Source organism: Cyanistes caeruleus, chromosome 6, assembly GCF_971803275.1.
Source record: "Cyanistes caeruleus chromosome 6, bCyaCae1.hap1.1, whole genome shotgun sequence".
Taxonomy (NCBI): domain Eukaryota; kingdom Metazoa; phylum Chordata; class Aves; order Passeriformes; family Paridae; genus Cyanistes; species Cyanistes caeruleus.
The window spans coordinates 62,521,445-62,536,533 of NC_141706.1; the positions used below are offsets into that span (position 1 = coordinate 62,521,445).

The 15,089-nt window shown below is 43.5% G+C and overlaps 1 protein-coding gene across 1 annotated transcript in view; it reads left to right on the plus strand.

Annotated features, from left to right (window-relative positions):
• Window positions 1–15,089, plus strand: part of KCNH5 (potassium voltage-gated channel subfamily H member 5) — a 150,685-nt gene that overhangs the window by 108,588 nt on the left and 27,008 nt on the right. Inside the window, exons 9-10 of the mRNA XM_086892412.1 lie at window positions 1,283–1,535; window positions 12,034–12,230. Coding sequence (XP_086748538.1) covers window positions 1,283–1,535; window positions 12,034–12,230 — 450 coding nt within the window. The remainder of the gene's footprint in view (window positions 1–1,282; window positions 1,536–12,033; window positions 12,231–15,089) is intronic.

A 15,089-nucleotide genomic window follows, 5' to 3' on the forward strand; every position in this document is an offset into this window, starting at 1 on the left:
GTGTTGGTAAGAGGTCACCTACATCAAGACTTCTGAAAGCTGGGTTTTCTGAGTGTGTACAAAATGTGGTGTTTTTCTGTTGAGGATGGTCTGTCTTTGCATGTCCTGTCCATTCGACTCTGCGTGTCTGTTCTGTGCTCCTGCCGGGAATGAGCACAGCAGCAGGCAGATAGTCTGGGCACCAGGTCTGGAGGGACACCCACAGACAGGACAGAGCCTTTCCACCAGCAATTCTGGAAAATGAGTGTGAAAACTGTTAGGAGTGAGCAGAGTGCAATGGAACAGTCCTGTCTTCCACATCACCCTTCCAGACAAAGTGAAAGAAGTAGATGGGTAGAAAAAGACTACCCCAAATCAGGATAAAACTCCCACCAGAAACTGGATGGATGGATGATGGATGGATGGATGATGGATGGATGTGGGATGGATGGATGGATGGATGGATGGATGGATGAATGATGGATGGATGGATGATGGATGGATGATGGATGGATGGATGGATGGATGGATGGATGGATGATGGATGGATGGATGGATGATGGATGGATGGATGGATGGATGGATGGATGATGGATGGATGGATGGATGGATGGATGGATGGATGATGGACGGATGGATGGTGGATGGATGGATGGTGGATGGATAGATGGATGGATGATGGATGGATGGATGGATGGATGGAGGATGGATGGAGGATGGATGGATGGATGGATGGATGGATGGATGGATGATGGACGGATGGATGATGGATGGATGGATGGATGGTGGATGGATAGATGGATGGATGATGGATGGATGGATGGATGGATGGATGGAGGATGGATGGAGGATGGATGGATGGATGGATGGATGGATGGATGGAGGATGGATGGATGATGGATGGATGGATGGATGGATGGATGATGGATGGATGGATGAATGATGGATGGATGGATGGATGGATGGATGGATGGATGGATGATGGATGGATGGATGGATGGAGGATGGATGGAGGATGGATGGATGGATGGATGGATGGATGATGGACGGATGGATGATGGATGGATGGATGGATGGTGGATGGATGGATGATGGATGATGGATGATGGATGGATGGATGGTGGATGGATAGATGGATGGAGGATGGATGGATGGATGTTTGGATGGATGGATGGATGGGTGGATTTCAAGATCCCCCCTCACCAGGCACATCTTCAGACCCATCCATCCGGTTATTTCATACACCGGTGGCCTTGGTGTCACATCCCCATCTGATTGCTTTCCCATCTTTTCATTTATCCAGGTCCTCTCCATCTGCCCAAAGGACATGAGAGCAGACATCTGTGTGCACCTGAACCGGAAAGTTTTCAACGAGCACCCTGCCTTCCGGCTGGCCAGCGACGGCTGCCTGCGAGCCCTGGCCGTGGAGTTCCAGACCATCCATTGTGCCCCAGGGGACCTCATCTACCACGCTGGGGAAAGCGTTGATGCTCTCTGCTTTGTGGTCTCAGGATCCTTGGAAGTCATCCAGGACGACGAGGTGGTGGCAATTTTAGGTACTGTGCTCTCTGCTGGGGTGTGTGTGGTTTGTGTGTGTTTTCCTTCTGCTGAGGTTTGAATATTAACGAGTCTTGCCCAACATCAGCTGGGACTGTGGGAGGCCAGCAGCTGTCATAAGATGGAGATGCTGTGTCACCAGAGATCCTTCTGTAGAAGCAAATCCTTCATCTTCTGTGCCATTGGGAGTGCTCTTTCTGCCCAGTATGGCTCACTGGTCACAGCTACAGTGTCTCTGAGCAGAAGAGAATGGCATCTGTGTGCATGACATCTTTTAAACGGCCTGCTGGCGGAAATGCACATTGTTTTATGTTACTCCCTCAGGAGGATTTCTGCATTAACCTTCGCACTGGGATTTTCATTTGTCTGTGTTCTAGCCCAGAATAACACCTGAAAACAGTCTCTGCAAGGAGGCAAAATTTTTGCTTGTAGTGAGCTGGCTTTACAAAAAATAAAGAGTCTGATCTGACTTTGCAAGGGATGGGGTTACACCATGTGTCAAACCACAGTCAGAAATCTGAGTAATTTAGGTAAATCACCTTGTCACTCCACTGTGCTGTCTGGTTTTGGGAAAGAGCCCAGTGCAGACCCTTGTTAGCTTGTATGGGATTGGGAAAGGGGTGGTATGTGGTGGGACTGAGTGGTCAGCACCTGAGTGGAGGCAGGAATCCTCCTCAGAGGCAGAACTATGTGGAGGAAAAACTGGTGGTTCTGCAGAAAAACTACCCAGAGCCTGCCTTGCCTGTTTAAAATAAACCCAGTTATTGCAGAACTCATATCCTGCTGGATATTTGTCTTCTCTTAAGCTGGAGCTGATCCCTGAGGGCAGATCCAGTGGATTCCTGGTCCTAGGGCAGCTGTCAGACCCCACTGAAGCTCTGTGCTGCTTATTCCCTCTAAGGATGGTTCCAGAGGGCTCCTGAAGTGTTTCCCTAAAAATGTGTGTGTGCCTGGGACTGGGGTGGGACTGGGCAGTGTGAGGATGGGGCTGTATACCCCAGGGATCACTTGGATTCTCCCAGCTGGAGTATGAGCTCAGGAAAACACACATCCATGCTCTTTGGAAATACCTGCTGCACCTTTCTGTATTCCAGGGAACACTAAGGTTTTGAAATAGGTTTAATGTAACAATGAATCTGTTTCCATATTGATCCATTTCATCACTATGATGAAAACTCCTAAATCAACAATTTCCATGGGAAATTATTCCTTGTATTCCAGCTCACTGGACCATTTCATTTTTATAATTAATCTCAGTGATGATATCTTATATTTGCTTACAATTATTTAAAAAAAAACCCAAAAGGCTTAAGAGGAAGCAGCAGTATTTAAACAAATACATGTTTTTTACAATGAAACCAATAAATATGTAATTTACTGAACTGAGAGCTATCACTAAATACATTACATGCAAAATGATACTTGTTTGCATTTATTAATCAATATTGTGTGTTTGGAATGACATGACAGTAAGAACTTTTTGTTTCTGCCTTTCAGGTGTATTAAATTTAGTATCTGTGTTAATCCCCATTTGACCAGAGAGACTTTTAACCATATCTGGTTAAATGAATTACCTTTAATTACCAAAAGTGCCTTCAATTCTTCCATGACTCAGAGCCGTGTTCATTATGTACTACAGGGATTGGCAGAACGTGTAAATGTAACTTAAAGCAAGATAAACTGCTTCCTCTAGCCCTTGAACACACTGAAGAGTTTTTTCATGCTCTGACAGATTATTTAGCAGAATAGTGAACTGAGTAATTATGGGATATTGTGTCCTAAAAATTCGCTTGTGGAAGAAAATCTCTCCCAGATGTAGCTGCAAAGACATTTCTAGTGGCAGCTGTGGCACCTGAAACAGCAACTGCAGATCAGACAATGAAAAACATAATTTTTATTGATCTGTTCTGCTTTGAGAAGTTCAAGCACAGGGAACATGAATCTGCCTAAGGGGGAGACCAGGTTTAAAAAAACTGACTAATGGGAAAACCTCAGTACCTGCTTTGAACGCTCCAAGAATCTGCTGCCACACTGGTTTTCCCAGGGAAAGTCAACCTGCAGGATTGTGCTGCCAGTCTGTCCATCTCCTCCACCCCCAGCATTGATCTAGAGTAGAGGAAAAGCAATGAGTATCCTTTGGAAACTTGTCCTCATTAATTTCCTCTGTGAGAGCAGGATGAACAGGACATGCTGTCTGCAGCCTCTGCTCCTTGCAGAGGAAATAATAGTGTACAAAAGTGTGTTTGCCTTGCTTAAAGAAGGAGAGAGGGAGAAGGGGTGTTTTGGTATTTTTCAAGCATGCTCACCTGCAGATGTGGTGTATTTTTAAATGTGGAATACACTAGAAAAGCGAGTCAGGTAGGGGCATTAAAACAGGTTAAGAACCATCAAGTCCTGTCTCTGACATTCACGCTTCCATCCAAAGTGCAGGGCTTCATTCTCCCTCAGGTCCTGGCATGAATCACTCCACAATCTCCCTTTGTCCACCTTCCCATATCACGTTTCCTTGCCTCACAGCCACAGTGAGTTGGCCCATCCATCCTCCCTGCCTGCAGAAACAGCGTTCTCAGGAGATTTGGCATCACATCCAGGTGCTTTTCTTTTTTTCCACCTTCATGGAACAACCATCCTTTCATTCAGCAGCGTTTTTCCTGCCTCAACAGTGCCAGCTTTGGTGTTTCCTGTGCTTGAAATCAGGTGGAGCCTGGTGATTGACAGGGCAACTTGCAGCACTGTGACATTTTGTTCTCCCCAGTTTGATTTTGTTCTCATTTTTGGGTAATTAAACGCCCAGCCGCTGCAGTAATCAGCATTACAGAAACACTAACAGTAAGAGAATGACTCCAGACTGCAGTTTTTAGGACTCATTAATGGAGATATCCAGGTGCCCCATTATGTTCCCTTCATTAGTTACCTCCTCTTCTGGAGGGCAGTGCCCCACCCTTTGCAGGTCCTGGCTGTAGCAGGGAGCACTCCACCTGCAGAGCTGGGGTGCTGCTGCACTGGGGAGAAGGAGACACAGACATCTGAACACGCCTCATCTGCAGCTGCCAGGAGAATGGAGAAGGGCAAACAGTCTTGTCTCTAATTATCCAAACTTTCCCAGCAAGCGAGGTGACCCTGAGAAGGCACGTCGGTAATTTTCCACCGTCTCAAGCAGGAGTAAACAATTTACCTGCCACTGCTCTGCACAGGGATGTGTTACCAGCAGAGCATCTCAGGGAGGACCAGGGGTTTGGAGTCCCCAGGCTAATGAAAAGAAGCATCAGCTACCAGAGGGCACCTCATAATTCACCCTGCTGCAATTAACCTGAATTTGCTCCTGATGAGGAGTTACACATTGGTGGCAGGGCCAACCAAGAGGCTCTGAAAGTTTCTTTCCAGCTCCTGCTATCGACACAGCTGGCTGTGTGAGCTGTGCAGTAACTAAAGCTGGGCATATTGATTAACAAGGTTTAAAGAAGTTGGGTTTTTTTTCAGCAGAAAAATAATGGCCCGCTGCCTTCAGACGTTGATTGTAGGAATTGATCAAAAATATTGCTCAAGCTGCACAGCGATAAAAATATATTGAGCAGTGAAATCCTGGTGGGGGTTGTTGCTCAGTGAACTCAGTATGACAGTCAAGTCATAATGAATATAAATTTAATAGTTCACGTTTCAGCCACACTTAGGGTCCTGATCCCAGAGTATTCATTTATTTGCCTTTATGTATTACATGTTAATTATCAGCATGTTCTGCATATAATTCCAGAGTAACCTGTTGTTAATTGTTATTAGACAAACCAGACCTTATTAAAGGTCTCATTTATTAACTGTTTCCAAATTTTTTTATCTGGGAAGGGGCTATAATGCAGGATCAGAGGAGTAAAGCAAGTGTCTTCTTGAGTTTGGTATGGTGGATGAAAATAGGGATGAGTCTTTTTCTGCTCTTAATGCTACTTGTGTTTGGAGGTCAAAAGATTGAGTCTCCCACCAAATCACACAGAGAAAAGTTCTTTAGAGGAAGAGCAAGTAGCAGCTCCCATCTGGGTGAGCAGGAGCCCCAGGAGCTCCACAGCTCTCACCCATGGGCATTAGCAAGATGATATTTGGTATCCATGCATCAGCACTTTGAATTTCCATGCCAGGGCAGCTGGGCACGTGTTTTGTGCAGGACAAGACTGATGGTGCACATGATGCATTTTGTGACATGAAAACCTGTCAGTCCAGTTCCATCTCACAGTATTAGTGGCTAATTCCCTGATTTTAATTTGGTTAGTTGCAGCTTGGGTTTCTTCTCAAGTGGAATGAAGGTGGCAGAATTGGCCCCTGTGTCAAATCAGCTCTTGTTAATTTATACTGAACTTTTGTGTTGTTTTCCATGTGAAGTCAAGCAAGGCAGACTAATTGTGAACATTTCCCCAGGTTAGTAGCATGCACCTGGTAGCAATTTACAGAGCAGGCTGTGTCCTATTTCATCTATAGGAAAAGTCCCCTGTGTTCCAATGAGTTAAAGCTCTAAATTAACTAAGAGGAAAATGATTCATAGAGGAAAGGCTTGGGGTTTTTTCAGCTAGCAGAACTGAAATAATTAATGCAGTTTAGGCTGGGTTTTAAGTGCTGAATCTGAAAATATTTTGCAAAATACTTGAAGGGTTATTGGTCTGAAAACGAGTGTGATTTTCTGGTCTGCACTGTGCAGTTCTTCTTGAGTGCCTTGGAATCAGTCAGATCTTGCAGGTCTGGGTTGACATCTGCAGTACCGTTGTAAGATTTAGTCCTACTGATGCTTGTTCAAAAGTGTCATTAGTTCTTACTGACAGAGCTGAATTTTTCATATTATTTTGTAAATTTAATATATTTTTGTGTCTCTGCATGATGGTTAATTATGATAAGAAACATCAATCTTAATTTAGTGCCAGCTAGTGTGTTACAGATTTGATTCACAGCCTCCAGAATCAGAAAGGTTCCTTTCTCTGAATTGATATGTTTTTGAATTAGACCTGCATGCTTCAGTGCCAAAACTCGAAAGTCTTGCCAGCACAAGAATGGGAAAATTATTTTAAAATTGTGTGGTACAGTTCTTTTAAATCAGAATAACATTTTGAAGCAATCTGATTTGCCCTATGAGTTTTCAAGGTGTTAGGAATGGTCATGCTTTCAGGTTCATTTCCTAAGTCAGGAAGGATAGAAGGCTGTTTCTGTATAAAATCAAAATGGAAATAACCTTTCTCCAGGAGCTGGGGCTTCTAGAAGGACATGGGGCAGTATGATAGTTGCACTAAAAATGAGAGAGATAAGGAGAGAAATCTTTCTGGACTTTGGGCCCTGCTTGCAGCAGTCCTGAATGCTGTAAGAAAGGTCAATTCCTTTGTGTTTCCAGGTGCAGATGGGGGAAGGTGTTAAATAATGCAAAGTACCTTTGCCAGCATGGACCTGGCTTTTGGCACAGTCTCTTGTCATTGCTGCTTTACTGACTGTTTTGACAATGCTTCAGAGGCTGGAAATGCTGTTTTCTCCTGTCGTTCTGCCCTTTCACATGCAGTCCCATCCAGGTGGATTTATAAGCTGCTCAATGATCAGCTTTGATATGGAAGTTCTGGCCCTTCTGGATGCCCCAGAAAAAGACTGAAGTTGAGGATTAAACATTGGCAGGGGCAAGAAGACCTCTCTCCCAGTTTAGTATCATCTCTGCCCATCTTGGGTTGTGCTTGCAGTGATGTCCCAGATGGGAAGTGCACCCGATGGATTTTACCCTCTTTAGGCAGAAACAACTGTTTAAGCTAGGCCAAATGTCTTGGGGTGACCTTATGGTCCAGTATCCCCTATTTTTCCCAAATTTGTTTCCTCCCAAATTTGTCTCCAACTGGGACACCCAGAAACCCAGCCAGCCCAGCAGCCTGTCTCCAAAAGTGGTCAATAGCAGATGTGCAGGAGAAATTAGGAAGGTGAAGTAAAAAAACTGTGATACTTCCCCAGAATGTTTCCAGCCCTCCACTGGACTGTATTTCACCCAGAGGGAAATATTTTGTGTTTAGTAGCCACAGATGGATTTTATTCCATGAATATATTGCATCATTTTGTAAACCTGTGCAACCAGTCCCAGTGTGCCATGGTGAGGAGGTGCAGAACTGGCCCATCACAGAGCTGCTCTGGGTGACAGGAGCTGATTCACTCCCTGCTCATTGGGTTCCTACATCAGTTTGGGACACATCTGTCCTGCAGCAGGAGCTTTCACTGCAGATACATAGAAATATGAATTTGTATGAATATAGACACCGATATATGTAATTGTGACCTCCACTTGAGTGCATGTTGTCATCACTTTGTGGTATTTGGCACGTGATCTGATTGGATGAGCATTTTCTCTCTGTGATACAGTTTTACTGATCCTCAAACAACATCAGCCTTTGCTTTTCATAAGTAACCTCAGATTTGAGTGCATCCTGATGGAAAGCCAACATCATTCATCATGTCTGGCTCATGCTAGAGTGACTGATGAGGCTTTGGAGATGTTTTAAAATGGTTAAAGGGTAGCTGGTCTATTAGCTAAGACTGCACAGAAAAACACCTCCTTAAGAAGTCTTAGTCCCCTTTATGTGTTTTTACTCAGTGTTATTTCACACCAAGAATTTATTCTTTAACTGCCTGCCTAAACTTTCTTCCAAAGGATCCATCAAGCTCTTATGTCTGCTAGGACATTTATTAGCTCAGTTTCTGTCCCCATCTGAAGGAGGATAAATTTTGTCTTTACGGGAATACACATGTGGGTTCTGAAATGCTGTTTAAAAAGAGTGTTTCTGAGTTTAAACACTTTTTCATTCTGTCAGCAAGCTCCTGGGGGTGTTCCATAAAACCCTTAGGAAATTTTCTGCCTGAAAGGTCCAGGCATGAACTCCTGTCTGGCAGGTCAGTCCATGGTGTAAGGCTGCAGAGATCATCTGTCCCCCCAAATCTGTTAGTCAAAGTTATCAGAATATAGAAGATAGAACCATGCATAGAAATATCTTGACCTGTTGTTATACAGCTGCATTCCATGTGATTGCCCCTAAAGATATATTATGTGAATATGCATGAATATGTATGTGTATTTTATGTACTGGCATGCATACCTAGTATTTAGAATTATAGCAGTTCAGCTATTTCAGCAAAAATTATGACTTCCACCAACACCCTTCACATGTCCTCTTCTTGTCCGTGCTCCTTTCATCTGCAAAATCTGAATTTTTATGATCTTGGTGGTCCTTTCCAACCAAATGATTCCATAATTCTATAGATGTGGCATTTAGGGGATGTTTTAGTGTGGAGTTGGCATTGCTGGGTTAATAGCTGGACTTGATGGTCTTAGAGGTCTTTTCCAACCCAAAGGATTTTATGATTCTGTGATGTGTAAAATGTATGGAAGCAGTTCCCACTCTTATTTACAGCATTCCTTTCTTCCAGCAATGCTCTGGGCATTGTGAGCAGGAGCAGGAGGGTTTCCCAGAGGGTTTCCCTCCCATTCAGGAGGTGCTCAGGACTCAGGACAGGGCAGATTTGGGAGAGAATGTACTGTGGCCTCAATAAATCTCCAGAGAGAAGCTTTGGAAATTATGCAGGCTGCATCAGCACCTCTGCATTCCCAGCTCAGCCCCAGCAGCACTTTCCCTGGAGCTCTGAACATCCCCTACGAGTGAAAAATACTTGTATGTGTCTCTGGGTAGCTGTGTCAGACCTAGCCAGTTAAATTTCCTGTTTTGCAACACTGAAAGTTTTGTTTTTATTTAATTGCAATATGTGAAATGAACCTCAGAATCATAGAATGGGTTGAGACACCTTCCACTAGACCAGGTTGCTCAAAGCTCCATCCAGCCTGGCCCTGGGCATTTCAGGGATGGGGCACCCACGGCTTCTCCGAGCATCCTGTTCAGTGCCTCACCTCCCCCTGAGTAAAGAATTTTTTCCAAGCATCTGATCTTGTCCTGAGTGAATAATTACCTCTCTCTGCACAGTGAACTACAGTTAATAGGGATAAAGTATAGTACATTAATCTCTGTATTTATGAAAAAAGACACGTTGTTGTGGAGAATCTGGGAGGTTTTGTTTTCATTCTGTACATTCCTTATCACATTTATAAGCAGCAAACAAGCTCAGAAGTGTGTGTGGGAAATGTCAAATTCAACATCCCTTAAAGGCTTCCAGGATTTCGTATTTTCTGAGGAGTATAAACCACAATGTAAGAGGAGTTGAGAGTTTCACCCTTCAAATGCAGTGAGTGATGGCTCATGGAAGAGAGAATAAGTTCAGTTCATCATATCCCAGCCTTTAAGTCCCAACCAGTGCAGTTCCCTGCCACACTGAAGACAACAAGATCTTCCCAAGCTTATGAATATTGGTTTATTTTATCCACCATTTGTGTACAGATTCTGTAACGCACAATTTGTCCTGAGTTTTGGGGTGAGCACCCGCTGCTTTCAACCTCTTGGTTAAATTAACTACCTATTAGCTTAAATTTGGAAAGAGAACAAGTGGTTTGCTCACATTTTAGTGGTAGAACCACTGTCTTTTAACTGCACTCTGCACTGAAAGCACGAGCCAGCTCTGTCCTGTGTCCACCTCAGAGAGCAAATCCATTAAGCAATTTTCTGCATTTCAGAAATGGACTGTTTTATATAAATTATGTAACTCTGTTGAGTATGTCTGTAAACTGGGGTTTGAACTCTAAGTAGAGACAAGGACAATTAACTGCAAAAGGTAATTTTGGAACAGTACATTGGGTAAATTACAATGTTACTAGAAAACGCTCTGTATTAAGGAAAACATTTTAAAGCACCTTGTTTTATAAATTATACCAGCTGTGTTATGTATTGTAGTTAATTTTAATTACATAAAAATATGTAGAATCAAAAGCAGCTCAATGGGATGCAGTTATAACCTTTCTAAGAGGTGATTCCATTACAGAGACATTTGCTAGAAAATAAAAACAGAGAAGGGCAGATAAGGACTTGCACATTTGATTTCATGTTGCATGAGAAATGTTAGATATGTTTTACTGGATACAATACCAAAAGCAAAAATGGAAATAGAGAAATAGGGCCTCTGACCCCTAAAAGTAATAAGGTTGGATAGAATACCCCTCTGGTCTGTGTTTCCACAATAGAGTGGAGCAAAATGTTAAAAGTCCTTAAAAGAAAAAATACAAAAATTCATTACTTTTTTTAGGCCAAAACTATAACATCCCTAACCTTCACCAAGGGGCTGCTCAAGGTGCCTGAAATCAATAGCCACTGACTGATTTGAGCTCCATTTTAATAACTGCTAAAATACACAGCTGGGAAGTCTCTGGGGCTCTGAAACAAAAAATACCCTTTGTACCCCTGTTCCTGCTTCAGGATTTGAGGTGCCAGCAGCAAACCACCCACCGTGGTCCTTGCCCAGCCCATGGCCAGGCAGCAAGAGGCAGCTTTGGAATGTTTCAATGTGTTTTCTGTTGCCTCTTCTCACAGCAGCCAGAAGTTCCACACCTGAAAGCAGATCTCCAATCTGCACCCATGTTGGGGTTCTGGTTGGGTCAGAAGTGTGATTTTCAACCTGGTGTCCTCATCCTCTTCTCCTGCTTGAGTGTCCAGCACGGGTGTGGGGCATGTGGATTCCTTTCAGAGGAAAGAAATCTGGGCTAAGCCAGAGCACTCCCGGTGCATGGAGCTCTTCTGTCTGTGGCACTGGACTACAGCTAGTCCCAAATCCTCAAACAGCTGTTCTGCTGCACTGCCCACCAGTGCAGTGTAGCCTTCAGGTGTAAATTTCCCCTCTGGTTGAAGGTATTTATACATGTAGGTGTCTCAGGTGTCAAACCCTCTCTTGCTCAGCAAACACTGAAATACAGGCTTAAGACTAAGCTTCTACTTAAATGGATGAATTTGGGTTTAGAACTATACTTTTGGATGTGTTTAAGATTTAGAGGCGGTTATTTAAAGGTTAAAAGTCTCAGTGTGGCTTTTGGTGGGTTTTCCAGAAGGAATGTTACCACTGACACTGAGTTAAGAATGTTCAAACATCCTCTAAAATGTGGCCCTTGGGCCCTGGAAGTTGGGTCCTGCCTCTCACTGTAGAGCAATGAGGATGAAAGAACCTAGATGTCAGAAGGTTTTTGTAAGAGCAGGACTCCTAAATCACTTGGGAACAGACACCTGAAATACTCAATCACCTGAACATTAGTTAAATGCTCATTATATTGGGTAGCCTTTGAAAAATCCATTACTTGTATCTTCAGCTACAAGGAGACCTTTACAATCTGGCTCTTACACTTTGTGACACTTCACAGAGCAATCTATAAATACCTGAAAAACCTGGGGCTACTGCTAAGGATGCTCAAGTACCTCAGCTAATTTTAAAACTTTTCCCCTTGTTAGTTTTCATGGCTGGGAGCTTGCGTTGGGATAATTGGGAGCGTACGACAGGTTGTGAAAAAAATCATCTGTGTCCTGGGAACCTCTGCCTAAGCAGTACCTTTAACAAATCTGCCCTGCTGTTTTCCAGGTAAAGGTGACGTGTTTGGTGATATCTTCTGGAAGGAAACCAGCCTGGCCCACGCCTGTGCCAACGTTCGGGCTCTGACCTACTGCGATTTGCATATAATTAAGCGAGAAGCCTTGCTCAAGGTGCTGGACTTTTACACTGCTTTTGCAAACTCCTTCTCCAGGAACCTCACTCTCACCTGCAATCTGAGGAAGAGGGTAAGCTCATTAACTTCCCCTTTCTCTCACCAGGAGACTGCACAGTCCTGCAGGTGCTTGCAGCGTTTAACACCCCCCGTTTCCTCCCGATGTTTTCAGGTCATCGCAGATTGAGTGGCCTTTTGATAAATGCTGTCACTGTTGGTAATGATGGCTCAATAAAAGTTACCTGTAGATTTGCAGCTCTGGAGAGCAGTCCTAGCAGCATGACATATGAATTGCATTTCTTTTCCTTTTCTTCAGAGTTGCTGGTTTTCATTTTGTTGGGCTTTTTCCACCCCACGGCATAAATATATAAAGTTATATTTTATAGAATCCAGATTCTGGATTTCTCGAAGTTGAAGTCTCTAAGATACAGTTCAGAGGACAAACTGATGGATCTCCATGTTATAGACCAACTAAGAGAAATTTATTGATGCTAAATAAATAAAATACACTCATCAAAGGTACTGTATTAATACCTGTTTCTTGCAGTTGCATAGTCTAGAATTTTAATATTGCAAGGTTAATAAAGCTAGGTAGTGAATTTACATTCACAGCTCACTTCTTAAACCCTCCTGCTCATTTTATAATCAATCAGAAATGCTCACTATCCATTAGTTCTTTCAAAGAACACTCCATCTAAAAATTAATTAGCTATGAAGACATATCTTGAAAACAGGTTAAGGGATCCTTTAATCCACATTGCGGCTGCAAAATTTCATCTTTATGATTTTTTTTTACGATTGATGAGGGTTATATAAATTTCATTTGCATAAAGAAATCTCATAACAATGATTTATAGATTACTGAGCATTAGATGTGATCCTCTAGCTGCTGAAACACATTTTTCTGCAACTGTACCTAGGGCATCTCACCTGTACCAAGGCTACCTCAGTATTTCACAAGACAATTTCAGCCTCTGCAGTAAGAGCAGTTCAACACAACTAGAATTTCACTTTCTAAAGTCTAGTTTCTCTTTAGCCACTGGAGCTGCTTGCAGAGGAGGTTTCAATTTCTGTGTATCGCTTGTGCTCATTAATACTCCAAGTATGGCACAAAATACCCACGGCAAGAAGCAGATGCAATGGGATTACAGTGCCCCTGTCTGTGCTGGAGCCTGAAAGAACTGAGTTATAATCAGGTTTGGTTCCAGCTTGTCAGCTTACCTCTGACTGGAAGGTTGTTAACTCCACTCCAGACCTGAAGGAGGGCTTTGGGGCTTGGAAGCTGGTTTGTGGTTTCTGGCTTATCACTTCTCTGTTGATAAGAAGTGCTCCAAGCCTTGACTTCAGCATTCCCCTCCTTGCCCCCTCACCAGCTACAGCCCTGCAATGACAGCTCTGCTCAGGCATTGCTGATGGTGATTTCATGGGACAAGATAATGCCACATACATTGCACCTAAATGAATTCTTTCCTTCTTAAAACTGAGAACCTGTCACTCTAGCTGGCTTCCTGAGGAAAACATGGACATGTCTATTCCTGACAGGGCAGTGTGCTGGAGCTCAGCTCCGCAGTCCTGGCTTGGATATGGGGAGTAGCCTCCTGGCTGAGTTGTCACAGAATTTCTTCTCTCACACACACCTTTTTTAAGGAAAATTGGTTTCATGGAACTCAGGTTCCCAGTAGAAATACCTTAACTCAGTGTCAGGTACATGGACTTTGACATGGGGGCGGTGACTCCCAGTGAGAAGGAGCAGCATTCCTAAAGAAATGTTAGTTTTTTTGCAGAAGGGGAGGAAATGCTGTCTGGGGGAATGTGTGGGCAATACATGAGAGCGGATGAAGAGTCAAAGAAGGGTTGTGTCAATGTGAGACATGCAGAGTAGAGTTCATTTCATTAAAAATTGGGGGATGATGTCTAGACATCACCCCAATCACCTCCATAGCCCGTGAGGGATGGTTCCTCTGGGAGGAAATCATCTGGCCCCTCTTTGGTGCCCAGTCTGGGATGGTAAAACCATCTCCTTTTGATTTCACAGAGTCCATGATCAGTAACTTTTAAATACCTCACGCACATCAGATGAAGCCCACCCCTCTCCTGCAATTTCAGTCAATAACTCTTTTGCCTGGCCTTGCAGTCAGATGCGCTGAGCCAGAGCCTGCTTTGCAGAAATTCTGTGTTTTGTTCCTGGGCACAAAATAGATCATGCTACATCTAACACCAGGGACACAGTCCAAGTCCTGTTACATAAAGTCATTCAGGGGATTGTTTCAAACCTCCTATCTGCTGGAAGGATACGTGATTCCCTGCTGGGAATCACAGAAGCGTTTGGCGGCGAGTTCATCCCTGAGGAAAATCGGTGCCATCCAGGACAGCTCCATCAGGTGAACAGAAAGCAATTGTTCAGGCAGTGAGGCTGGGCTGACAGCTGCACTGTGCTGCAGCAGCTTGTGCTGGAGTCATGTAACCTAAGTGGAAAGAAAATCATTGTCTCCTTTAATTGATTTCTATAGAAATTTATACTTAGCGCTTTTTCTACACAGTCATCGCTCATAAGGTTTGACATTTAATTATAACATAAATACACTCCTTGGGGGTTTGTGCCTGAGAAAATGGTTGTTCTCACTGTTAAAAATACATTGGCAGAAGTGTTCTTGCACCAGGTCTGCTCTTTGAATCCTTGGATTTGGTTGCACACACCATGTGTTTGTGCTGCCGTGTCCCTCAGCCAGCACTTTGATGCAGTCCACAGACTGTAAAACATTTAAACGTTAAAAAGGCTAATAAATTAATAATAGCACTGAGTACAAAAGGTTATTTCCACATGACAGGGAAGCAAAAGTCTTGTTGAAGTGGGAAAATAATGTTTTCTCACTCCCAAATAGCATTTAGAGCCTGGCATGTTGAATGACCTCCTTAAGGCATCTGCTCAGCA